Below are 26,168 nucleotides of genomic sequence, written 5' to 3'. Positions count from 1 at the left end.
ACCTTAGTGCAGGGCTGAATGCTGCCAAAGGAAAGCCAAGCACGGTGTTTTGTAGATTAAATAATGATAATTAAAAACTAAACTGAAATAATTAGGGTTCCAATAAAGAAGAAGATTGCTCTCGGTACAAGACAACTAAAGACATGGTCTGCAGCTGAGGATGGATGTTGAAGAAAGAATAAGAAGGCGAGGAAAGGCTGAGTTGATGATGAAATTAATGAAGGTTTGACATCTGCTCATGAGTGACCGAATGTACACAACGTCTGACATCATCTTATACTCAGAAAGAATCAAAGACACCGTGATGCGTGGCAAGTCGGCGCTGTATTACTGTGTAATGTCCCACAACAGCTGCTGAGAGTCTCAACCCACAGCAACAGCAGCCTCCTGCTCCCTGACCGAATAGCAAACATAATCTGCAGTTGGGCAGATTAGCAGAAGACCACAGCAGCATGGAAATGAGGTTAGGCAGCCAGCGGTTCAGAGACTCGACATAATCTGCAAATCCCTCCATCGAGGTCAGTGGGAGGAAAACCGATGGACTATTGACTGTGATTTCAGTGCAGCTCGTAAAGTCCTAATTTAGGTGGTATTCACATGTTTGTATGAATATATGACATGACTCAGCCATGCTGTCCCCTTTCATTTTCCTTATATTCACTAAGAGATATTCATTTATTTTGCTTGGTTGTTGGGGATCAGGCGACACGGTGGTACAGGGATTAGCACCGACGCCTAGGTTCGAATCCGCCGGCCGGATGGGTATTTACGGTGTTTGCATGTTCCCTCTGTGCTTTAGCTTCGTCAAACAGCCCAAAGACAAGCTTGTTAGGTTAATTGGTGATTCTACACTGGCTGTAGGTGTGTTTGTGAGTGTCTTTGTGGTTTGTCTTTCTCTATTAGCCCCATGAGAGACGGGCAACCTGTCCAGGGTGTACCCAGCCTCTGCCACTGGTAGAGCCATGTAATTCTGATTGGCTGGAAGATGAAGTTGTTCCTCACTGGCTGCAGTATAGGTCATAAGCTCCACCCCCTCCATGTTGGTGGGCGGGACTTGGGCCAAACTAAAACACTAAAATACTTGTCAAATATATATATTTTTTTCAAGGATGGCTTCTGTCATTTTAGGTAGTTAATATAATGCTGGTGTTTGTTCAAGACATCTGCTCCGTGAAGTGGTCCCATAGGAATGTGAGTGTTTCTTTATAAGGGTGTAGGTGGAGTAGAGCATCGTATTAATTAAACGAAAACGCCAGTAAGCCTAGAAGTGTGGGCGGGTCATTGATAAAGTGGCTCCACTCTCGGACAGTCCTGCTCAGAGTTTTGATGTAGCCAATTGGAGGAAGTGGAGACATGTCGTCCTATTTTCCTACAGTCTCTTGTACTACCGCCAACCAAGGCTGAATATGACGTCGTCTCACGTTGCCTGAGTCGGGACCACTGGTCAGCAGTTTGGTGTGTCACAAACTTAAAGAAAAGAGTTGGAACGTGGTCTTGGTGAAGCTTGCAAACATCCAGTATTGAAAAGGACATACCTCAAAACGTTGTGTCTGTCTAAGGAGACAATTCCTTAATTTGGACAGAGCTGATGTGTCGTTTCAGGTCCATTAGAAGACGTTTCTGTGTCATAGGCAAATACACACACACATTTGTTAACTGACACGCTCAGTCTGTCTTTTATGAATCTGTGTGCAAACACTGACTGACATGTGGCCTTTTGTCATCAGTTAAATAGACCACTAAAAGGCTACATTAAATTTAATGAGGGATCACGCTGCCAGGTGACAGGAGTTACATCCCTGTCCTTTCAGCTCCCTCACAGCTCTCTCACTCGGCCTCACTTTTATTTCACCAGAACGCGTGTCCTTTCTTGGACATTTTGTATTTGGAGGCCTCTCAGTTAATGGGAGACTGTGGGATGGAGACAACACAGCCTGCAGAGCGGGGTGTCACTCCTTCAATGTCCTATCAGTGTGTTTGTGCTCTGTCTTGAATATTAATAGAGCAGAAAAGTGCCCGGAGTGGAATGAGTTTGTGGCAGCGTGGAGCCTCAGATTTCTGATGATGGTGATTAGTAGAATGGAGGGAGGCAATATTCTGCTGTGTACTGCAGCAGAGAAACAGATGACTGTGTTTGGTACTACCTCATTTTCAGCTCCGTTTCAGTGCCTCATCCAGGCTGCTGTGAGTGTGTGTGCTCCGGCAATAAATGGCCTTACTTATGAGGAGGATGAAATGAAGCTAAAGTCGTCTTGGAAATACTTTGTGCCTTACATCTGCTACACTTGTCATCGCACAAATTTAAAGATACCCTATTGAGGTTTCTTCCAAATAAATAATTTTATTACATTTATCATATTGAACCAGAACACACTGTGTGCTTCCTGTAGACTGTATATAAAGATGGATGTCACCCATATGTTTCCTGAAGAGTGTTTTTTCAAAGCTCAGTGCAGTGTCTCTGGCCTCCACCATCTTGCCATGGACTTATTCTAAAAACGGCCAAAGAGGCGGCGCAGAGGTGATACTGAGGCAGACAGCTGTCGACCTATGAGTTGACCCACCTGTCACTCAACGCAGCCACGCCCCTAATTATGCATACCTTCACACCTTAAACAACGTACATTTGTCATAAAAGGAAAAAACTAGACATAGAGACTAAGGCGCCTTGGCTAAAATTCCACCTAATTAGTTTGATCCACATCACAGTCTGTAATGTCTGATCGTAAAAGCCAGTCAGATGGTGCAGGAACAGAGAGATCATTTCCTGCTGCATGCCCATGCAGAACGTTATTTTACTTTTTTCTATTCTGTCATTTTTCCAAAAGAAAGTAACGCTACTTCTGTTTGCTTTTATGTGTTTAAAAATGTGTACCGCTGCTTTCTTTAAGTATTCCTGAGCAATCGATGTATAAATCACATTATAGTGGTATATAGATATTTTTTACTTCTTATTGGAACCACTTCCAGCAATCAGGCTGCAGAAATGCTGATTGGTGCACTCCTAATAGAGACCAAAACTGTTTTCTGTACCAGGTTGTAAACGTTTTTAATTCTGCTATAAAACCAGACATTTTAACGTGGAGGTCTTTGGAGATTGACTTTGTTTTGGAGACAGCCTTGAGGTTGCCACTTTCCTTGTATTTTATTATACATGAGGCTTTATAACGAACATCTTTTGAGAATCAAACTCTTCTAGTAACGCTTCTAGTATATATCTAATGACTGCTTATGACACTGAGACTCTAGATTTTCTTCTGTCAAAAATAAAAATAAAGAAATGACTGGTGGCACATTTTTATCTTGTTAGAAACTCTCTCCTACCTCAGGTCTACATGCCTCATCAAAAATCTTTACAATGTTTCAGCAGATTTCGCAACATTCACTCTGAAATCAACTCTGCATTAAATAAAGACCGACGTTGATGGTGTTAATACTGGGAAGTTAGCAGCGTTCGGTTTATCCCACATATAAATCTACTGTCAGACAGGATTTATGATAGGACATTATCATGGTGGATATTATCTTTTATTTACACAATCACTAGTTAAATAATAGAAATATGGCACCCTAACAATAATAAAGTAATAAAGTGATCTTGGAGGAACGTGTGTGTGTGTGTGTGTGTGGTCACTGCTGTGTTCTCTCTCACAGAACTGAAGCTGGTCAGATCAAGGCCATACTCAGTTTTCTCATATCATAAAGCTCTGTGGTGAACATCATGGATGCATTATGCTTCTTCACCTGTATTTCATGAACTTTAGTGTCTGTCTGTGCTGCTTGTCTGTCTATTCTACGCCTGAACCACTCTGTGGGAACAGGAACAAGATGAATATTGAGTGGAATAGCTTTGACCTTGCCAGGGACAGCTGTACCAGCCTGCTGGTCAGCGGGGTTGTGTGGTCGAGACTGAAATATTTGGATGGCGTGCCGTGACATTAGAGTTCATCCCTCTGGATGAACAAATAAGGGCTTTCCCCTGACTTTTCTTATGGTGGCATGACCAGGCCAGAAGTTGCTCTGACCTGTCTAGGTGTTTGTGATGTGAATTCAGTTGGGATGTTTCCATTATTTTAGGTTTAACACACAACGTGCATTTCCGCTGCAGCCACTCCTGTCCTCAGATTTCTCTGACATTTTTATCTGAATCTCTGCAGCCTGGAGTCTAGTTTGAATCCTGTCTCCTGATTTGTTCACATGTACATATCTGAGTGAGTAGTGCTGATTGATGGCGATGCAAACCGATCCTTTCCTGCTGTTTCTGCTTCACACTGTAACCTTTCTACTGAGGTTAAAAAAAGCTACAGCATAACACCAGACATAGAACAATATTTGCCCCTTTAGTTAACCCTTCATAAGTTTTTAGTTGATGCCACTTAAACAGTTTCTGAAGTGTTCATCCTTAGAGAGATTGCAAGGACACTTTTTTGTCCCTGCAACGTCATCCTAAGCAACGTACACCATAACCTGACATCAACCAAACTAAGTTATAGAAAAACATAAAATCTTCAGACAGAACCAGTGAAAGCTCTCTTAGGAAGGTCGTCACTGTCAGGGTATATGAGTATGTTCAAGTCGTTATCGAAGAAGCAACGAAGGCCAACGTTGACATCACCTGTGTTTGGACCAAATTATTGCACAAATTGTCCTACCAAGCTGGCCTCCTCATTCTTGATGGACATGTTATTGTTCAGAATTTTATATATCTATCTATATATATCATTTTCATCTGAGTGCGTTGTGCTAATTGTTGTTTCCGCTTCATACAATAATAATCTTTCTACTGGCATGTAGAATGCTTTAATAGTGAAGTTAAATGAAATGCAGAATGCTGGACAGAGTTAGCAGAGCTTCAGGTTAGGTGTGCCTTACTTGGCAGTTCTATGCTAATCCCATCGCTGCAGACGAACCTCAGCTTCAGAGTCCTCTTACTTGTCTTACCCCCCACCCCCCCTCCTTTCCTCAAGATTATTCTCTCTTCTTCATACACAATCAGCTCGATTACCTTCTCCCGTTTCAGCGCCCGCCCACGTTCTGCTTCCACAAAACTAAAACATGTGCTCACATTAGCTGGGAAGTTTTCCCTTTCTCCTTGCCGTGTGTTTCAAGGTCTTGTTGCACAGCGAGAAAAGCCCCAGAGGAATATCACGACGACATGCGCTGAAATTTTAATCAGGAGGAAATGGGGCGGCACAATCTTGCTTCTTTTTAGGATAAATCTGAACAGACGGACTCTTGCTGCTTGTCAGGTTTCCTGTGTGACGTACCGAGGGCGTCCGTCCGTCCATCCGTCCGTCCGCGATAGAGAGAGGAGACGTGGGTTCAAAAGGGGAGAGAAGGGAGAGAAACGGAAGAAAAGAAGAGGTGAAGAAGGGGTAGGAAGGGCTGAATGGACTTTTATAATGGGCACCTACACACAAAGTAGAGGGGCCAGTCATTCATCACACCAACAGGCTGAAGGTTTTTCTGTGTCGGCTTGACCCAGACAGTTGATTACTCGGTGGAGTGAGGACGCAGAGGGGCACATAAGAGCTTTCAGTGGAAGAGTCAGGATTAAGATAAACACTGAATTCAGAATAATTACTTTTATCCTTTTAAACTGACGTGAAGAGCTCCAAGTATGAAGGTTGATTTTCCCATATCCATGCTGCTGCAGCCCGTTCATGCAAGAAAGTTTACCAGACTAAAATCCTCATCAGCTACACTATGTCTTATGTCTTATGTCTTAAATATGTTGCTAGTATTGAACAATGATCTCCTACTACCACCTCACCAAACATCCACATTGCACAGTTCACAAACTGGTGTGTGAAAGACTTTATTTTCCAGAACAAAGTAAAGTAGTTAGTCACGTGATTTTGGGTGTTGGGTGCTAGCTTTGACGCTAGCCACCTGCCACTAAAACAATCAGAAGAAGTTTTGAAGCTACAGGGACGTGGTTTTGGTTTATGTCTGGTTCCAGTCGGATCGTGGATCATAAAAATGCCTGAATCGGCCCTGATGTCAATCTCCCTATACTGATTAAAACATCTGAAGATAAAGGCAGCATGTCCACCTGTCAGACTGGTGTGTCTCTGCCCTAAAACGTGGGTCTCTGTGGTTGGACACTGTATATAAATGTATTCGTTTAGTATTCAAGGTCATGTTCCTCTGATTAATCATTCATGTTGTTTCATACAGTCAGTTTGTATTTAAAGTGTTTTACTAATTGCCTCCTCCCCTTGAGCTAATTATTTCTCCATTGTGCTGTGATCCTGTAATTCACGACGCACAGTCACTGAAAGTCACCGGGTGTGTAGAATGGCTTAGTGGAAGAAGAAGCAGCCTCTGCCTTTGTATGCTGAGCTGCAGCACATATCTGTCTGTCTGTCTGCATGCATGCGTGTGGTTGTGTATATAAAGCCTCTGCAGAGCTGTGTGTCATAGCATTGATATTCTCCTCACAGGGTTGTCAAGCATGAAATAGAAGAGTACACTTTCTGTGGATAAACTCTCGGCAGAGCGCTGTTAGATAGTGAGAGCTGATGCTCAGGAGAAATCTCTTGGCTGACACGGATACCGACGGAGTGCATGAAGAAAATCATTCTGATTATGTATGCGGCACTGTTGTATAACCACGCAACAGTGTTTAAAGGTGCACACTGGCACTTCTACTAATTGTAGGTCATTTAACAACACATTGTGTTTCTTTAACGTTTCAAGTTGAGGCTTTGGCCTCACCGCTGAAGCTCAGCAGGTCTGGGATGGTAGGTTGTGTCCCACTGGGGAACAAACACAGACAGACTACCAAATACTATCCAGGTGTTCATCCTAAGGACTTCTGCTGAAGGATGAATTGATGTTTTTCAGCACATTGATAATCAGTCACAATTACCACTCTAGCACATTTTATCAGATATGTCCTCGCCATGTTGAGAAGAAAACTGCAAGCAGACTACATTTAAAGACTCTTGCAGCTGATTATCCAATTTTAAAACTTAAACATGGACATTTTCAGTTGTAGAAATTGCAAATATTTCACAACTTACTGTACATAGCTCATGGATTTGTTTGCTATTAATAACCAACTCCCAAATTTCAGATTCCTAAATGTCATTGAAAGCATCATTGCTGACCATCCTGTTTTACAACAGAGATCTGTGGAAATCAGTCCGAAATCCTGTAATCTATCACGAAGGGTAATATAATATAGATAGTTTAGATTCATTCCTTCAGTTGCTAAGTGGATGCAGCATCAACAGATCAGTGGTACGGTGCATTAAAGTAGCTTTCGGTGCAGAACAAATACAGATTTGTGTCCTGGTGTATTACAACACTCATGACTGTGTCTTTGTGTGCTCGTGTTTTCCCACAGGGGCTGAACCGGATGGGTCAGGTGGGACGGGACGGCGTGCGGAGGAAAGACTGGCACGACTATGAAGCAATCAAAAAAGACGCTTCTCGATCCGGTAGGTCCAAAACTTCTCATAGTCTGTCTCATAGTCCCGCTGTGGATTCTTTTGAATGGAGGAGCGGCCCACGTGACAGATTCACTACGTGCTCAATTTCACTCAAAAACCATAAAGAGAAATGTGTTTATTTCCACAGTGACTTGTTCTTTACTCACAGCCTCCTATTCCATCTCTGGGTCTAATATTATTCCTGTCAGTGCGGGGCAGACGGAGGGTAAATCTGAAGGGGCCTCCATATTTATAACTCCTACAATAATCAAGTTAAATCTTCTGTTCAGGGAAATCGAAAACAATGTGAATTAGTCAGTTTATCCCTGCAATGAGCCGTTAAAGGCTAAAAATTATTTTCTGCACTCGTTACCTTTAGGAGGGAAAGAAGGTCATTTGTGCTTAATGAAACATGTACAGTATGTCTGCAGATGATTAGGCTTGTTTTCGTTCTGTGGATGTGCTCAGGCCTCCGGTCTCCTTCTATGAGCCTTCACAACATGAAACGATCTTTAGCAGTTCAGTCATTAGAGCTCAGTCATTGAGGATGGATATTTTTGTTTGAGCTGCAATACCAAACTGTTATTTATAGATGTTGTAAAGGAATGTGTTTTATTGAGGTGTTTGTGGCTTTTTATTGTTGTTCTGTCTTTAAATGCACAACTGACCAAAATCAGAAAATAAGAATTGTGCAGTTGACTTGTGCAAGCCTCTAATCACCACCAACGCTCCATCTCCCTGCTGTTTATTTTATGGAAAATAATTCAGTTTTTGTGTCTTTTTGCAAAAAAAACTATTAATACTTCACATAATCAGACGGGCATTTAAAGGGTTAAATCCAGAAAAGGTTTGAAGTTTAAGTGATTTATGAAAAAAAACAGACAAAAATATTGATGTATGAGAATTTTATGGCATATTTGTGTATATTTTTGCCACGAGGATAGTAAATTTGAGGAGGGCATGAGGGTTAATCATGTGTAGCTGTGGGCCTTTATATAAAGTGAGACATTTAAAAGTGGATGATTGGAGCATTGGAAATATTGCTGTTTGCAAAAAACTTCCCGTTTTGCTTTGTTTGCTCCCTGTTTAAAGGCGGCACACTATTATCTCTCATTGATTCACTTTTTCTTATGATGTTATCCAAATCTAAAAGTGTAAGAACGTTGTCTTTGTCCAGTAACGGTCTACATGTGTTTGACGTAGGTAATGGTGAGCAGGGGAAGCCGTTTCCCCTGACGGATGCAGACCGGGTGGACCAGGCCTACAGGGAGAACGGCTTCAACATTTACGTCAGCGATCGGATCTCCCTCAACCGCTCCGTCCCAGACATCCGCCATCCAAAGTGAGTCTGTCCCTGGTCTGCACATCACCCTTTGATATGCAATAACATTTTACATAATTAGATGTATACGATGCAGTAAATAACAAATATTGGTGATACTCATCCCATCTCAGTCTGCTTCATCAGTTTTTCTTCTTTTTTTTTGCCTTGTCACCGTTCCACAGTCCATAAAATAACTTCCTTTTAGAATTTCCTGTAAAGTGCCCGGTAACCTGAGGCAGAACTGCCATTTTTCTCCCAAAAAATAAATCTTCTGCGTGTGTGTGTGCGGTTTCATCTGAATAGGGGCAGAAGAGGCCACAGAGGGCCACGACTCTGCAGGATTTCATTCCAGGCTGCAGCAGGTTATTTCACAGATTGGCACTCCATCAACCGGAGAGGAAAAAATGAATCACCTGCTGCAGTCTTTAGTTGGATTGAAAACCTGCCGACTCTCAGCCCTTCACGGCAGATGGTTGTTGTTCCCCAAAAAATAAGGTTGACTATTGGATGTGACGGTGGCCGGCTTGAGTGCAGGACCAACATGGGAAATCTGTTGGTATGAGAATGAGATACCGTGATTGAGATAGCTGCTGCAGTTCTGCTGTATTAAAGAAGTCGATTTCGAAATTTGGTGAATTTGTTAGCCTGCTGTTACCAGAAACTATTTTTATCAGAGTGTGGTATTGTGGTATTTGTATGTCATTGTGGGGGGTGTTTGCACACAGCTGGAGAGTGCTACAACCAATCAGAGTAACAAATTGTCTCTGATACTATTCTGTCCATCACCACATAAAGGCTGCACCCAATGATTTGATTGGCCAGAGCATTATCAGTTCCCAAGGGAGCACCTCCAGACCTACTGGGTGGCGCAGGGGAAGATTTAGGAAGATTAAGGACAGATTTAAGCTAAAGGACTTGTTTTGGCTTATGTCGTATGACCAAAGTAAGGGCCTTGATATCTACACTACCTGGCTCAAAAAATAAAGTCTCCACCTTGATTTAACTAATCAAACAGGTAGGAGCCTCCTATTAGATAATTACTGCATGGGTGATTATCTTTCAGCTGGCAACAAGTTATTTAACCCCAACTGACGCAATGAGTAGCTTCTCATTTCTTCAACAACCATGTCTAAAGACACATCCTGTGGTCGTGGAAAAGATGTTTGAGAAGGGTCAAATCATTGGCATGGATCAAGCAGAGAAAACATCTAAGGAGATTGAAGAAACTACTAAAACTGGGTTAAGAACTGTCCAAGGCATTATTAAAAACTGGAAGGACAGCAGGGAACCATTGTTTTCCAGGAAGAAATGATCAACCCTGACTGATGGTGATCGGTGATCACTTAAACTCAAGGGATTGGGACTGAACAGCTGTGTAGCCTTAAGAAAACTACTAATCAGTGAGGCTAACTGGAAAAAAAGGCTTCAGTTTACTAGGGAGCATAAAGATTGGACTCTGGAGCAATGGAAGAAGGTCATGTGGTCTGATGAGTCCAGATTTACCCTGTTCCAGAGTGATGGGGGCATCAGGGTAAGATAGATAGAAAGATAGAAAGATAGATAGATAGATAGATAGATACTTTATTAATCCCAAGGGAAATTCAAGCATCCAGTAGCAGTAACATACATTGAACATACAATACAAAAGCTATATAAAAAATAGAAAGTGACTAGGATTAAAATGTTTTATACAACTATAAACTATGTTAAAATATAAAGTGACCTGTTAAAAATATAAAGTGACCAGTAGAAGTAGAAGGTTTTTTGTTTTTGTTTTTTTTTATAAATATGAGAGCTACAAATGGGGGAAAAAAATGAATGAAAATCACAGTCACCACATGTAGCAGAGGTAGACAGACATGGTAGTGTCCAGTAACTAGGTGCAAAAAGGTATGTCCATTGTCTATTGTGCCTCCTGCCATCACTGAGAGCTGTTGTACAGCCTGATGGCCAGGGGGACGAAGAAGAAGAAGAAGAGAGGCAGATGAAGTGATGCACCCATCATGCCTAGTGTCTACTGTACAAGCCTGTGGGGGCAGTGCTAGGATTCATGGGGCTCAGATTGTGAAAGAGTGGTTCAGGGAGCATGAGACATTGAAGATGCATTGATGCATTGAATCCCGCTCCTCTCCTAGTTGTGGGGTGACGGTAGCCGCCAGCAGGACATTTCTACATACGTCATTGTTTACACCTTTATTTTCAGTGCTGGGTCTGTCCCAGCTCATTACAGCAGGTGAAACAATCGTTCCAATTATCAGCCTGCCCATCCTATCCACAGGAGAGATGTGGCTTTACACAGACAGGAGGCTGATAGCACAACACACAAGCTGCTCTGTACTTACAAACTCGGATGTTCTTTACAGCAATTATCAGTGTCACTGACGTCCCCCTTTGTGCACGAGGTGTGAAGAAGTGACAGTAGATGTGTGCTGCTGCAACCCTTGTTTTTTCAAGGGACAAGATCAGACTCTCCCCGGGATAGTTGCACCAGCTGGATGTAAAAAAGTTGACTGTGAGCCCTACGCTGGACGTCCCACATCCAGCCTTGTGATGAATATTTATTCCAGTTATAGCATCTAGAACAGGAGTGTCCAAACTGAGGTGTGTGGTCCATTTTTTAATTACCAGCAGCAAATTCTGAACACACATCCGTTTGAGGCATTGATAAAGTGCTGTAGATATTAAGCTGAACATTTTCAAATAAATAAATAAATTAAAAAGTAAAACAACAGATGCTTCAGCAACACGTTAAGTTGCTGCTGGGTTCCTTCCAGCTCTCCTCTGACTCATTAAAGAAGAAAATACTGAAGATAAACGCCCTCCATCACTATTAATATCGTCTGCTAAACAGCTTCAGACCTGTGACCCAGTTCTTCACAGATCGGCCTTCAGCGCTTTCCCGCCACCTGACAAGAGTTTTCTCCTGACCCGGCTGTCACTTTCCTGCAGAAAGCAGTTTCAAACACGTTCTTCTCAGTGTCTCTTCAGGACAACCCTCCGTGTTCTTTCTTGTTTTTTCCCTCCAGCTTTATAAATCTATATCTTTCCAACCTTATGAGGGGTTTGCCGTCAAGAAATCTAATTAAGATAAGTGGGATGCGCTGATATCAATCAGGTTTTAGGATTCTTTGGAAGCTGAAAGATGGAGCCTAAAGCATTTAGACTATGTGTCTCAGTTGAAGTTTTTACAGCAGAACTGTGACAAGGAGTCTTTCCCTTGTTTATCTGATCAGCTGTGTGTATCGTACACAACAACTAGCCAACAGTTTACAAAACCGGGGAAGAGGAACATGCTCAACATTTATGAAAGGCTTGGACATCAACATATTGTTGGATATGAGCAAATACTGCCAGCTTTTCCAAATTGGTTGTTGGAAGAACGTAAGACACAGGCTGTGTTCACACTGCTGATTTCCTGAATCGATTTGATTCTGGTTCACGAGGTCCTGACTTGTTTCGTTTCGAGATATTTCAGTTTTCAAATGTGAGATTTGTGATATTTTCACAGTATTATCCTCCAGCTGGCACCTCTTTCATACTTTAAAATGCTGCCACACATCAGCCTTCTGGTGTGACGGTGCTCAGAGTTGGAGCTTATGTCGTGTTTTGGATCTCCCTCAAATGTGGACTAATCTTGTTCTGTGTTCTCATGAGACTAGTCATGTGAAATCAGTCTTGCAAGACTAGTCATGTGAAAGGAGGATGCAGGAAATGGGTCAAAAATGGCTTGAAAAATAAAAACAATCTGAGGATTGTATGAATCGATCTGTCAAATAACGACCAATTTGAATCAAAACATTTGTTTTAAATTACTTTTTAACGTATCCCTACTCACTGGGTATCATTAATGGGCTCCTGAATCGGCTTTTGAAAGAGGTTTTCACAAACCTAATGTTGCCTGACGGTGCTGTCAGATAAGAAAGATGCATGCAGCCAAAAGCTTAGAATATGTGTGTACTGCTAAGGACAGACTCTCTGGGAGCTTACACCAATCAGCCACAACATTATGACCATCTTGAGACAATTCAGTGTTCTGCTGGGAAACTTCTGGACCTGGCATTCATTGGTGTGGATGTTACTTAGACATGTAGCACCCACCTAGACCAGACCAGGCACCCCCACCCCATAGCAATGACACTCCTTGATGGCAGCAGCCATCCCCAGCAGGATGCAGCCTGACACAGACACACACACAAAAACACTTTAGGAACAACTAAAAAAAAACAACATGAAGAACAGCACAAGGTGTTGACCTGGCCTCCAAATTCACTAGATCCCAAACTGATCAAGTATCTGTGGGATGATCCACAGAGGCCCCTCCCCTCAAAGGCCCCCCCACTAACAACATAACGTCAGAAGGCCCAGGTCCATTCTCTGATGAGTCACCACGAGAGAGACCTACGCAATATTAGGAAGGTGGTCATAATGATATGTCTGATCGGTGTAAGCTACTGCTGTGTGTTTGTAGAGAAACAAATCACTCGCACGGCTACTTGGTGGTGTTTTATTTCCTGATTGCAAGTGTTCTGAATATACTAACAGTGTCCCAGTGTAATTCCTCTTCTCGGTTATTTCCACAGTTTGTTGAAACAATTCCAATGTTTGGTGTGACGTTGTTGGACGTGTTTTATACAACCAGTGCTGTTGTGTTTAATCAGCAGACTCTGTCGTTTATAGGGAGCAAACATTCGTTGCTCATTTTTATATATAATGCATTGAGACTCATTCGTGCAGTGACCAGGAACACAAGGCGGTTAAAGAGTGGGACCCAGATGCTTGACACAGGCCAGACAGGCATGGGAGTGGATGGAGGGCTGATGGATCTATTTGACTGGTCGCGGTGGCAGGAGACTGACAGGTGTCCGCCACATCAGTTCTCAGCGGGCCCAGACCCCCCAACAGCATCCATTTATTCATTCATTCATTTCACTCTCACTCAGTAACTGAACGACATGATGGAGAGACACAGGGAGAAGGAGTTTCAGGCAGCCAGACAGGCCTGAGCGACTCCAAGATAATTACTGTCTCTACAGATTCCTCCTCCTGATCTCTCAGAGAGAGAGAGAGAGAGAGAGAGAGAGAGAAAAGAATGGAAGGGCAAGCCAGCAGGTGGTATGCTTCATTACATCTTATTAAAAGAGCAACACATTGTTCTGGTCGGGTTGGTTGGGAGCACAGCAGCACAGAGAGGTAAAGGGCAGCTTCACGGGTTCCAGGAGATTCTCTTCCCTGCTGTCAATTAGCATTTGAGAATTTAAATAATAACCTTAACACAGAAAAGCGCTGTATGGAAATTTTATGGCCAACTATTATAGAGCTCATTTGGTCTTTCAAAGTGAGGAAAATACTTTCTAGCCTTTCTGCTTGTGCTAAAACCAAAGCAGCCCAATAAGGGGCCTTCATGTGCAGTGTATCTCAAGAAAATATAAGTTGTAGTGGAACTCATTAACTCATCGCTCCATGCAAGCATACAGTAGGAGATATAACTTTTACTAATGAAGGTTTGTATAATCGTGCATGTACACACTACTTCCACACCTTGGTCATTGTCCCGGTCAACCAGGAGCACTTATCCCTCGGGTTGGTTCATTTGTTCTGGTGTGAACGCAGCAGTCGGACTCCATTGAGGAACAAATGGACCAAGCTGAGCCCGCGTAGAGAGGGTGGTCTCCTCTCGAAAGCAGTCGTTCCCTGGAACAGCTCGTTTGCAGTGCGAACACATGTTACCCACGGACCGATATGACTACCCTATAATTATATAACCAAGCAGGTATTGCCTAATGCGCACCCGACAGAGGGGTCTGACAGCAGCACTACACCCTGTCATCATTTATATAAACATAGCTTTAGCCTAGATGCTCCATCAAACTTGATCAAAGGACGATGCAAAGGCAATACACAGTGCAAAGACAACTAATAAACAGATTAACATGAGCTGGGGTAGTTTTTTAAATCACCACCACCCTGACCGGAAACAAACTCCCCTCACCATAAATTCTCTTTTTGCCATCTCTCTTACTCTAAAGAGAAAAAATCTAATCAGAAATACACTAAAATAAATATGACAATAACAACAATATCACACCCATGTCCAAAGAAAAGACATACAAAAATAAAAACAACATCTTTGCTATGACACCCCACAACACGTCCCCGTTCCCGCTTTGTTTGGTTGTAAACTAGCCTGCATTATCCTTTTCAGTGACTTGATTAAATGGTCACCAGATGTCCTTGTGTTTCTCCAGTTTCTCCTTTAATCTGTGTATCATTTCCTGGATTGACATACATGCACCAGATGTAGGTGCCTCGATTGTCAACCCGTCAGTATAGCAAAGTAAATGCATTTTGTGTCTCACGCCAACATACAGTAGAGGGACTGAACGTGTGTTTAATATTCTTACCTGCTAATCAGAATGTTTAATGCAGGGCATGCCAATTTGATTACACGCTAACATGGGAATTGTAGTGAATAAGCTAAAGCATAAGGCACCAATGTGCTGCCAGTGTGCAGTCCATTTATCATTTACCATCCATTAGTGGATTGACAGCAAACTTAATCAGCAGCTACTCTGATAATCAGATAATCGTATTAGCCATTTAAACCACGAGTTGCAGTTTTCACTTGATGAGAACTTTAGAAGGGGAGGCATTGACATTGGTGTGTTGGTCAGAACATAAACATCACCCTGAGAAATCGTCAAAATTACCATCATTTTGTTGATGATATTTGATAAATTGATGATATTGATATTGAAGTATGGGAACTGAAGTTAGTTTCTATTGGTGGTGCCAGAGTAAATCACCTTTCAGGTATGTGGAGACAGCATGAAGTAAAGTTAGCAAAAAAGCTGAAACCCTGTAAGCTGGACTTGTTGAGTTTCTTGAAGACATTTCACAAGTTTCAGTTCTAAATGACTGGTGGGGAACTGAAGAAATGACTTTGCTGAGTGGTGAAAGGTCTTTAAGAAACCCATAAAGTCCAGTTGTCCTTGTTTTGGCTTTGTTTTTTGGACTGAGAACCTTCGCTCTGGACTAAAGCACCAGATGGACCAATCCAGTCTAGAAGGACTAAAAATATAATCACTCTTCTTTGTTTCCTTGGTTTCATGTGTGTGTAGCTGTAAACAGAAGCTGTACTCAGAGAAGCTGCCCAACACCAGCATCATCATCCCGTTCCATAACGAGGGCTGGTCGTCGCTGCTGAGGACCGTTCACAGCGTCCTCAACCGCTCTCCTCCACAGCTCATCGCCGAGGTCATCCTGGTCGACGACTTCAGCGACAAAGGTACGGAGGACTCGTCGCACACCTGCACAAACACACACACACATTTCATGAGCAAGGCTGCAGTCCGTCTGCTTTGCTGCTAATAACCAAACTAATACATTCTCTTTGCCTCCTTTCTCTCTCAAACCACTGAGTCATTTGTTTGCAAGGATTGTTGACTGTTGCACAAATAATGAGCCGCTCGGAAACAAAAGCATTATCCAGCTTCAGCAGACGCCCAGTTGTGATCTCAAGACCCTCTCGTGATGGTATATTATAAACAGACCATGAGAGAAACACACACACACTATTCTGACTTACCTGAGTGTGTGTGTTTATCTCACCGGCTCAGCTGGCTATTTATTAAAAAGACCAGAGAGCTCTCTACCCTGTGAGTGTATGTATGTCTTTGTGCACGATGCATGAACATAACTACAGTTAGTTGATTTAAATTAGCTATTGACTGGTAAATGCTGCTGATATCAGATACAAAAGAAGTTTAAAATAATCTACAAATGTTCAGTGTAATCTGCAATTTCTGCATTAAAGCCAAATGTACTCATATCATCCTTTTGGTCTGTGTCCCGCTAGTCGTACAGATTTAGAAAAGATTCACCTCCAGGGCTTCCTTTGTGGAATAAGACTGATGCTGAGTCAGCATCCCTAACACATTCCACTGAGGAGTGTCTGGTAAGAGGCTTGAGTGGTGATTTCAAACCGAACCAGGGTTTATATCTGTCAAGGTTCTCAGTCGTCCAGGTGATGGTACATCCAAAAACAAAGCTGAAACAAGGACAAGTGGACTTGTATGGTTTTTGGAAGGCGTTTGGACACTCATCCAAGTAGCTTCTTCAGTTCTAAATGGTGTGGTCTGTAAGTGGTACTCTAACAAGCTGTTTCTCTGGGGAAAGAAAACAGGATCAAAACAGGCAAGTATTTGGCCAATAGCAACACTGACACTCTCATAATGTTCCTATTTAAACCCTCCTCCTATCAGTCTTTTAAAACCTTAGAAGCCATTTAGATTAAACATCTTCAAGAAACTCTACAAGGGTAAAAACAGATTTCTCCAATTATTGTGATTATCTGCTCATTTCAGACCCTAGTCATGTGAGTTTCAGGTTGGCACAACCCACAGGTGTTCCTATTAAAACCTGAAACCCTCCACTGGTCTTTTACAACTGAAGAAACCACTTAGATTAAACATCCCGTTGCCCTTGGTTCAGTTTGTTTTCTGGACTACAGGTGTACCCCCACAGACAAACTGATCAATAAACAGTGGCGGGGTCCTTTAGAAATAGCGACGTTCTAACAGCTAGGACTATCGTAACGGTAACTCAATGAGTAGCCTGAACTAAAAGCAAAAGGTAAAAACTAAATCATTAAAACCAAGGTGCCCAGTGTTGATTTCAGGGTAGAGAAACAGAGCTGTGTGGGGTTAAGTGTTGGGAAAAATAGCAAGAGAGGAAAAAAGGAAAAGTATGTCATAAAAAGGAAAAGGAGAAAATGGAAGGTATTTATGTGTTGGAAGCATGACGCTAAGTTTAGGGGAAGAAGAAAGGCACGACCCGCTAACGTCCCTGCTGCCCAGTCTTGTTCTTTTCGTGGGGAAGGGGCCATTGGACCTTCAGTTTCGTGATGTGTTACAACCATTACAACTAGGAATGTGCCGACTAAGGGTTTTGGCCCCGATCTAGTACGTAAGACCCCGTACCCATGGGGGAATCTCTAAGTACAACCTCACATGGCTGCCAGCTCTAGGTGGTTTGACCTGTCGCCTCACTCACACATAAGCTGCTGATGGAGTGGTTTGTCTTTTCCCGTTTGTTCTTGTTCATTTTTAATGTGTGTTCTGTGTGTATTATGCTTGGTCAGTTTTCAGCGTGAGCTTCTTTAGCAAACGTGAAAATGATCTAGCTTTGTGTGCGATGCTCCAGGCCTCCAGTAACCTTTGAGCAGATGGATGGACCCTGGCGGTGCCGCCGTAGTTAGCGGCAGAACGCTCCAGCTTCTGGCGTGGACCGCTGTTCTCACACGGGCAGCTCGATCAGTTTGAACTCTGGCGTTAACGCACAGCTCTGAACCCTTGCATAATAAATCGGGGGACAAGTGCAGTGTTATCAGTGAGAACAAGATATTCATCACGAATGCCGGTTCCCGGCCGCTGTGTGATGCATAATTTCCTGTTCACGTTTCCATTTCCTTAGATATTAAATAATGCACTAAAATTATACGGCGAGAGAAGAAGCAGGAAGGGCTATGAGGGGAATATTTTATTAGACTTTCAGGGATGAAGAGCGAGCAGAGATACACATGTGAGCAGGTACCCCACCCTTCAACATGTTGTCAAAGCCTTTCTTTTACCTTGATTAACATTCTCTCTGCTCCATGGCAGCATCCCAGCCCGCAGTAATCCTCTGTCACTGTCATATTAATTGACGCTGTTTTGTTTTGGTAGCTCACCGGTGACATGAGGAAGATGAACAATTGAAGAGATGCTTTTCATGGTGCAGTTATATTTTCTGAGGCGCTAATTAGCACCCCGTTTCTATGTCGTGTAATTATAGCCTCGCTGCAGAGCCGTGCTCCAGGAACAGCGTCTTCTTTCCTTTTCTTAAAAAAAAAAAATCATAATTAATGCAACTATTCATATTTGACTCAGAGGATACCTGAGGATTTATATTTATCTGCGTGCTTTCTGTATGCTCGCTCTCTCTTTCTCTCTCTTTCTCTCTCTCTGTGTTATTGAAGCAGAAAAGTTTGGGGATCTGGAAGGTCTTTGGAATGAAAGGAAGTCCACAATCCATCAAACTGCTTTAGCTTCTCGTGATATCCAGTCAGATCAAATCAAGCTGCATTCTCATTATGACATATGTACGATGGTTACGCACACAGAAATGGCGTTGCTCTCTGGGATCTGTGCAGACTTGGCTAAATGCTGATAAAGTAAAGTGCACGGTGCACATCCTGGATCAGGTCAGCCGTTGAGCAGTCTAGCAGCATGTGGAAGGAAGCTGTTGATCAGTCTGTTGGTTCTGCTTTTAATGCTCCGGTACCTTTTGCCTGAGGGCAGTCGCTTGAAGAGTTCAGAGGGGTCTCTGACAATGTTCAGTGCCTTGCTTCTGCACTGGCTCATGGACAGCTTCTTGGACTTCTTTCTGCCACCGTGTAGCTGGAGTACCATGAGGAAATGTATATAATATTCCACTACACTCTCCAGCTCCAGTTGTGTGGATGCTGGTGGGGGCAACAAAGCTTCAGTAGTTTCAGTTTCCTCATGAAGTACAGTCTCTGCTGGGCCCAGCATATCGTGAAGACCTCACGGGGTGGTTGTACTCTCTGTTTCTCTGACACGGTTGATGTAGAAACAAACAACAGAGGAGCGCAGGGGCTGTGATCGCTCATGAGTCGGGGTTCATCAGATTCAAGGCGGGAGTCAGATGGCTTTCATTGCGAGCCTCTATATATTTATTCCCCACTGTGTCACTAGAAAGATTGTTTGCCGTTTTAAAAGTTCTCGCCACTGCATGTTGAAAAGCCACGTCCACATTAGGCCTCTCAGTTTACTGTTCCACTTAGAAACATGCCTCATGTAACGACCTCAGTCAGGACAGACTGACCTGATCACAAGGAAGATTGAGAGGGGCAGGGTAAACCTTTGATAATCTGATGTCTTAGTAACCATGTAAACACTTAATCAGATGGTTCCTCTCTGGTTGGAATAAATTAATTCTCTCTGAGCATGTCTGCTCCACGTGGGCTAAACATCAGGTGAAGAGTTTCCAGGAGAGAAACATGGAGGTAGAAAAACAAGATGAACCAAGACGGAATCCATCTACTGCATTTGTTCTTTCAGGGACATCACAGGGCCTTAGTTCACATGACTACACCTGCAGATTGTAAGCTCTCTTTGGAGAGTATAAGGTCAAGTAAAAGTCCATCTAGTTGCTTTGTCGGACCTTACGATCACATTTCATGATTTCCATCTGCCAATGCCATTTGAACATCTCCAGTTCCATGGCAACGGGGCAAGTTTCCATTTTTCTAGGCACTTTGAGGCCGTTTATCTCGTGCTGGCTAAAAAGCTGCGGTTCAGAGATCAATGTTAACCTTGGAAACGGCTGCAACGGACTATTTTACTGTCGGCTACTGTCAACAAATACACAAAAACATCGTTATTGCAGCTGATCTAGCACTGACATCTGGAAGTAATCAGATCCAGAGAAGCTGAACATTTCAACCTTGAAATTTACCTTTTAATGTTTTAATTAGTGAATTATTTTTCCATTAAACTTCAAATGCCTCCAGCGGTGTTGGAAGGCTTTACTTCGCCTCCTCTTTCCTCTAACGAATTTAATGCTTTGAGCTAAATTTGGCGTCGGCTCGCTCACACCAGCTGAGACACTGCCCTCCAGCTGGAGCAGCATGAAATGGATAAGTGCATATGATGATTTTTGTCTGCTAAAAATTCAACAGAAGTCACAAAACACTCCAGCCTCAAATTAAAACGGACAATACAACCAGTGTTGGTTAATTTATGTTAACTATCTTCTGCCTCTAAATCATCACAAAATGTTTTGGATTGAGATGCAACACTCAGTTAAGATGTCTTTGTTGTATTCTGTGGACTTTGCAAACAGAATACTTGTTTCATTCACTGCATTTTCTTTTTGTGGGTTTATCAGCCGTGAGCGAACACAGAGACAGCCTTCTGGCGTAGATAGGGTACGGTTGCAGTTGTTTCCTTAGGCAACCAACAAAAACATCAAAACTCAAAATTCTGATGTGTTCCTGCACCAACACAGAATTGGACATTCATCAAGGGGTTGCTGTGCTAATCTATGCAGCAGTTAAAGAGGAGAAAATGGAAAGCTGAGGAAAGATTTCATTTGGATGAGACACTGGATGGGAAGATGAGGGCGAACTCTAGAGAAAGAGCCGGAGGAGAGAGCTCCTCTCATGGAAGCTTTCCCTTCTTGTTTCACTCCCCATTTGTCGGCGTCAAACATGTTAAAAACGTCTTGAAGGACTGGAACGGTCGATGATAATTGACCCAGACAGATCATATAGAAACAGGATGTGAAGTAATGGTGACCACCAGTTGCCATGGGACCACTTTTGCAAAAGTTGCAAAAACTATTTTTAATATTAAGTCCAGTGTATAATCCAACCTTTCCTTGTAACTGGTGGAGGTAGAGTAGAGCGTAATATTAATTAAATAAATGAAAATGTGAGTGAGTCTGGAGGAAGTGTGGGCGGGGCATCAATATCACGGCTCCACGTGGCTCCGCCCTCAGACCGTACTGATCAGACTCTGGATCCAAACTCACAAGATGATGCCGCCCGCCCGTATCCCCTGGAAAATAGTGTCAGTTTGGCCAATGTAGAGATGTGTTGACCATATTTATATACAGTCTATGGTTTAGTCACAGGAACAACATACTTTTTCATCGTGGTTTTTCTTGAGCTGAAAGCAGTCGTATGTTTTTATGTATAGATGACGGAATTCAGTACTAAACCTGATCATAGTTTTCATGAAAAGAGATTCAACCGTGACTTCATTTAAAGTGCAGCCAAAAAGAATCTCAAGAAAGTTTTTGTTCTCTGTGCACGGCATGCTGGGAAATCTGCTAATATGTTGGTTTAGTTTCTTTAAAGATGAAGTTTTAATGAGTAAAGTGAACTTTAGTCAAATAACGATTTAAAGTTATGCCTAAGTTTACTTACTGAGAGAGAATTTCAACTTCTGTCTTACATTGAAACCTGATTATAGAAATCAGGTTTTTCCTAATCCCCAAACAGTATTTCATGTAATCCCACTTGTGACCTCTGAGTGCGTGTAAACGGGCCGACAAAAGGAAACCTAGATGTCTTCAGCACTGACAAAAACTGAAAAGACACAGAGTTGTCTTTTGAAATAACACCCTACCTGACGTTCAGCGTTCTGTTAGAGAGAGTGATCTTTTTCTGTACAAGCTGTTCTCTGCTGGATAATGTTTGGATTACATCTCACCTGTGTGATGATTATAATTTCCTGTTCAGCCCACGAGTGTGCAAAAAGAAAAAGAAGAGAGAGAAAAAATAAATGCATCTAGCAATGTTTACATCCATATTCATCTGTTTTTCGTGGCGCCCTGTCAGAGTAAAGTGATCTCAATCCCGCCTCGCTCTCCACCTCGCTCTACCTTTCTCACTCCGGCTCGCCCACGCTCACCTCCGTGCCGCCGGAGCAGTTCATCGAGGCAGAAAACTGACTCACAGATTAACGCGCAAACACTAAAAACCAGCTGTTTTCATCTGCCGCCTTTCCCTCATCCTCCTTAATGTCTCATGAGTTTCCTCTCTCTCTCTATCGCTCCTCTTCTTCTTCTCTTTGTTTCCTGCCTCGTCTCTGATCTCTTCTTTGACTCTGTTTCTTTTTTTTTGTCATTTCTCTGACAGCTCTCATCTTTAGCACATCTGAATATTTCTCGCCGTCTACTCGGTTTCTTCTCTCGTCTCCTCTCTTTTACCTCTTGTTTTTGTGTGTGTGTGTGTCCGTTGTCGTGTAGTGTGTGGAGTTTTTGGCCTTTCTTTGACATTTCTCTATATTTTACTTCTCAATTACCCCGGCTTCGCCCTGCCGTCCGTATTCCATTATTTTCTTTTGACTTGGCTCACTTTCTTCTTCCTCTCTTTCCCATAAACACCACCGCTCCTGTGTAATTGCCGAACGCTTGTCAGTAATAAGATGCAACATCAGAGCCATTTTCCATTATCGGGCTGTAAGTGTAATAAATTTTATATCCTGTGATCTTCGGTTGCACACACACAAAAAAAGAGCAGAAACTGCATTTAGAATAATTCAAGCAACCATTAGCTAACTGCACTCTTTACTCAAGGAAATGACGACTACTTCCTGCACATGAAAGATGTCTTGTGAAGATTTCTTATTAAATATGTATCATATGTAAAGTTCCTTCCTCATAAAAGATTTGAAACATCAGTTATTTCCATGCATGTGTAGTTGATAGTAGTCTTCCCTTCCCTTCATAGTCCCTAGGGGGGAAAATTCTTTTTTACTACTATCTACATGGGCTTTGAATGCTACCACCAAAAAACTGACAACCAGAAATACACAAGGGACAACACAATGGAAAAACTTCAGGTTCGTGGTGAAGAGCTTCTTAGTTGACGTCTGTCTGGATTCACAACCATTAGGAGGCTTGTTCGGCGTCCTTCTGACGACTTTGCTCATAATGCTGGGGTTTGCAATCCCACACTCTTCTAACCTTAAAGACTTGTGCTTCTCCTTCAGGGTCTCTTTTATTTTTGGACTGATACAGGGTTTGGATTGGGGTATTTCTTTGTTGTTTTGAATGAAGAAATAGTGTGAAAGAACCAGTTAAGGCTGTTATATACTCCAGAAGAAACGAGAAGTTTGTTCTCACCTGGGGGGCGGTCAACCGGGCAGAAATTTTTTTTGTGTCCGGCAAATTAGAAGTGGGCGTGGTTAATAAAGTAAAGCGGAAATGCTAATGGCTAGTGACCGCTAATCTCTCGTGGGTAGAGGTTGTCATACTGTGCGTGGGTGCATGCTGTGATCTGACGGACGTGGTCGTCAAAACGCCTGGCCGATATCTGGAAATGATAAGAAAAGTGCCTCTCGTCGTCCATCTCCTGCCTCTCCCACAGTGCTTAGCGTGTGTGATGTATGCTGCAGTGGGAGGGGCCTATGAGGACTTCCCTGGAGTTCAAGCATTTCAGTTTCTCATGATGTGTAAATAACTTGGCCAGAACGAACTTTGTTCTTGTTCTCGCGGCCCTAGGAGTGAGAACAAATTTCTCTCTTCTCGCTGCAAATGGCTAGTGTGAGGACAGGCGAAACAAGATCACACAGGAAGGAATTTATAAAGCACAAAATCCTGTGGGAAACCCTGCTACAAAGTTGTATTTAATGCAGGTCATGCTTGTGGTGATACATCGTTTTTTTTTTTTATATCAATGTCTCACATAACCTGTCCTTAACCAGCAGAGTGGATCGGTGTAACCTTACTGGAGACAAAGCTTCTAAATAACCCATCAGCCATCACACTGCATACACTCTCACCAGGTGTTTTAGTACAATACTTTGATTTCTGGTTCAGCTCCAGAAATAATCACGAGTTTCAACCCAAGATTTCTCTTTCCTCTTTCTTCTGGGTTATCTTCTCCTTGTCTTGTCCCACTCGCTCTGTCCTCCGTGTTATCTGTGGATGTGATGTCCATCTCTTCCTGGGATCGAGTCAACAAAGCTCCTAAATCTGGCTCTGGTGGATCCGTCAGCCTCGGTGACTGCTGCGACTGTTGCCTGTCATGTTTTTGACCTCACTGCTGCTCTCCCTGCTAATCTCTGCTGCTGTTGACTCGGGGAGACTTTGCGCCGGTAGAAGGTGGGGGTTGGCAGCAGTAAATGTCAAGTTTCTGTGCCTGTCTATCAAATCAAAAGAGCAAGTGTTACTTCTCTCTATTTTTATTCCCACTGGCATCCAAACAATCATAAAGGAAGAAATTCACCATAGAAAAGGCGGAGGGACCAATTTTTCCTCCCACATGAGCCTCAATAGAAAATAATATGATGTAGCCACAGCACCTGCTGGGTTTTGATTAAGGCCTAGGAGTGTTGCTCAAATATGTTGTTTCTGGTCCAGAATGAAACATTTCTTCTCTGGATGAAAGAAATATTGTTAGAGGAGCTACCATGGCATGCTGGAGGTTGATTACTGAATACTTTACACACTTTGTTGGTGTCAAAATAACACACAAAATATATTTTTTCTGTATTAACTTAAATCTAGAAATACATGGAGCCTTTTGGCGTCTTTCAGCTCTTCCTTTTGCTTTTAGAGACTGCAGTCAGTCTCACAGCTCTCATCGACTTCTCCCTCCAGCTGTTTTTAGCTTTGATAAGCCAATTATATACACCAATCAGCCACAACATTATGACCACTGGTGAAGTGAATAACATTGACCATCTTGTGACAGTTCATTGTTCTGCTGGGAAACTTCTGGACCTGGCATTCATTGGTGTGGATGTTACTTAGACATGTAGCACCCACCTAGACCAGACCAGGCACCCCCACCCCATAGCAATGACACTCCTTGATGGCAGCAGCCATCCCCAGCAGGATGCAGCCTGACACAGACACACACACAAAGACACTTTAGGAACAACTAAAAAAAACAAAACATGAAGAACAGCACAAGGTGTTGACCTGGCCTCCAAATTCACTAGATCCCAAACTGATCAAGTATCTGTGGGATGATCCACAGAGGCCCCTCCCCTCAAAGGCCCCCCACTAACAACATTGTGTTGCCAGACACCACAGGACACCCTCAGAAGGCCCATGTCCATTTTCTGATGAATCACAGCAAGGGAGATCTTATGCCTGATGGCTGTAGAACAAAACAGTAAGTTAGCATCAAGCTGGTGCATGTTCCGATATTTATTTTCATACGTTTCTTTCCATCTGTGCTAACTAGGGTTGGACACGTTTTTTGGTGTGAATAGTTCTCCTGTGGAGTTTTAAAGCATTGTCCATAGATTTAGTTTTTCGTTTTACAGTCCAGCTGTGTTTCATTGAGGTTGTTTTTAGCCGTGTTTGCAGTTGTCCATTGAGGCTGACATGACTGCATTCATATCACAATTCTGCTCTGATTGCCGGCGGTTGCATCTGTGAATAGGTGGATGGTGGTAGGTGTGAATGTTTGGACGTCTCTTTGTATTTGTCCTCTGATGGACAGGCGGCCTATCCAAGGCGTTCCCCGCCTCTCGCTCCATGCCAGCTCCACGACCCTCTACGAGACCAGAGGTTCTGAATACTGGATTAATGGTCTCATCTTATTGACGGTCTTTTTCTCAACTAGAGATACTACTAATGCGTCGGCTGTGATGAAAAAACAAAACAACGGCCTAGCATCAGCTTCATATTTTTTCCTTCATATCTAATCTAAGGAACATGATTGCGCTCAGAGATCCTCATGGCAGAGTTTCATTAAACCTGGGACAGTGTGAGTCCAGATGTATCCATCATGGTTAACTGTGACAGAGAGGAATCTCTCTCAGCAGGACCACGCGGTGCAGTGAAACCCTGTCACTGACTTCAGATGGATCATCCGATTA

General features: G+C 42.8%; 1 protein-coding gene across 1 annotated transcript in view; it reads left to right on the top strand.

Moving 5' to 3' along the window:
* galnt10 (UDP-N-acetyl-alpha-D-galactosamine:polypeptide N-acetylgalactosaminyltransferase 10 (GalNAc-T10)) overlaps positions 1-26,168 on the top strand; it is an 89,799-nt gene that overhangs the window by 23,132 nt on the left and 40,499 nt on the right. The window contains exons 2-4 of the mRNA XM_084564642.1: positions 7,355-7,448; positions 8,643-8,781; positions 15,882-16,048. Of these exons, the coding sequence (XP_084420768.1) occupies positions 7,355-7,448; positions 8,643-8,781; positions 15,882-16,048 (400 nt within the window). The remainder of the gene's footprint in view (positions 1-7,354; positions 7,449-8,642; positions 8,782-15,881; positions 16,049-26,168) is intronic.

Source organism: Chelon labrosus, assembly GCF_963514085.1.
Source record: "Chelon labrosus genome assembly, chromosome: 17".
In the NCBI taxonomy this organism is placed as follows: Eukaryota; Metazoa; Chordata; class Actinopteri; order Mugiliformes; family Mugilidae; genus Chelon; species Chelon labrosus.
This window is presented reverse-complemented; position numbering and strand designations above follow the sequence as displayed.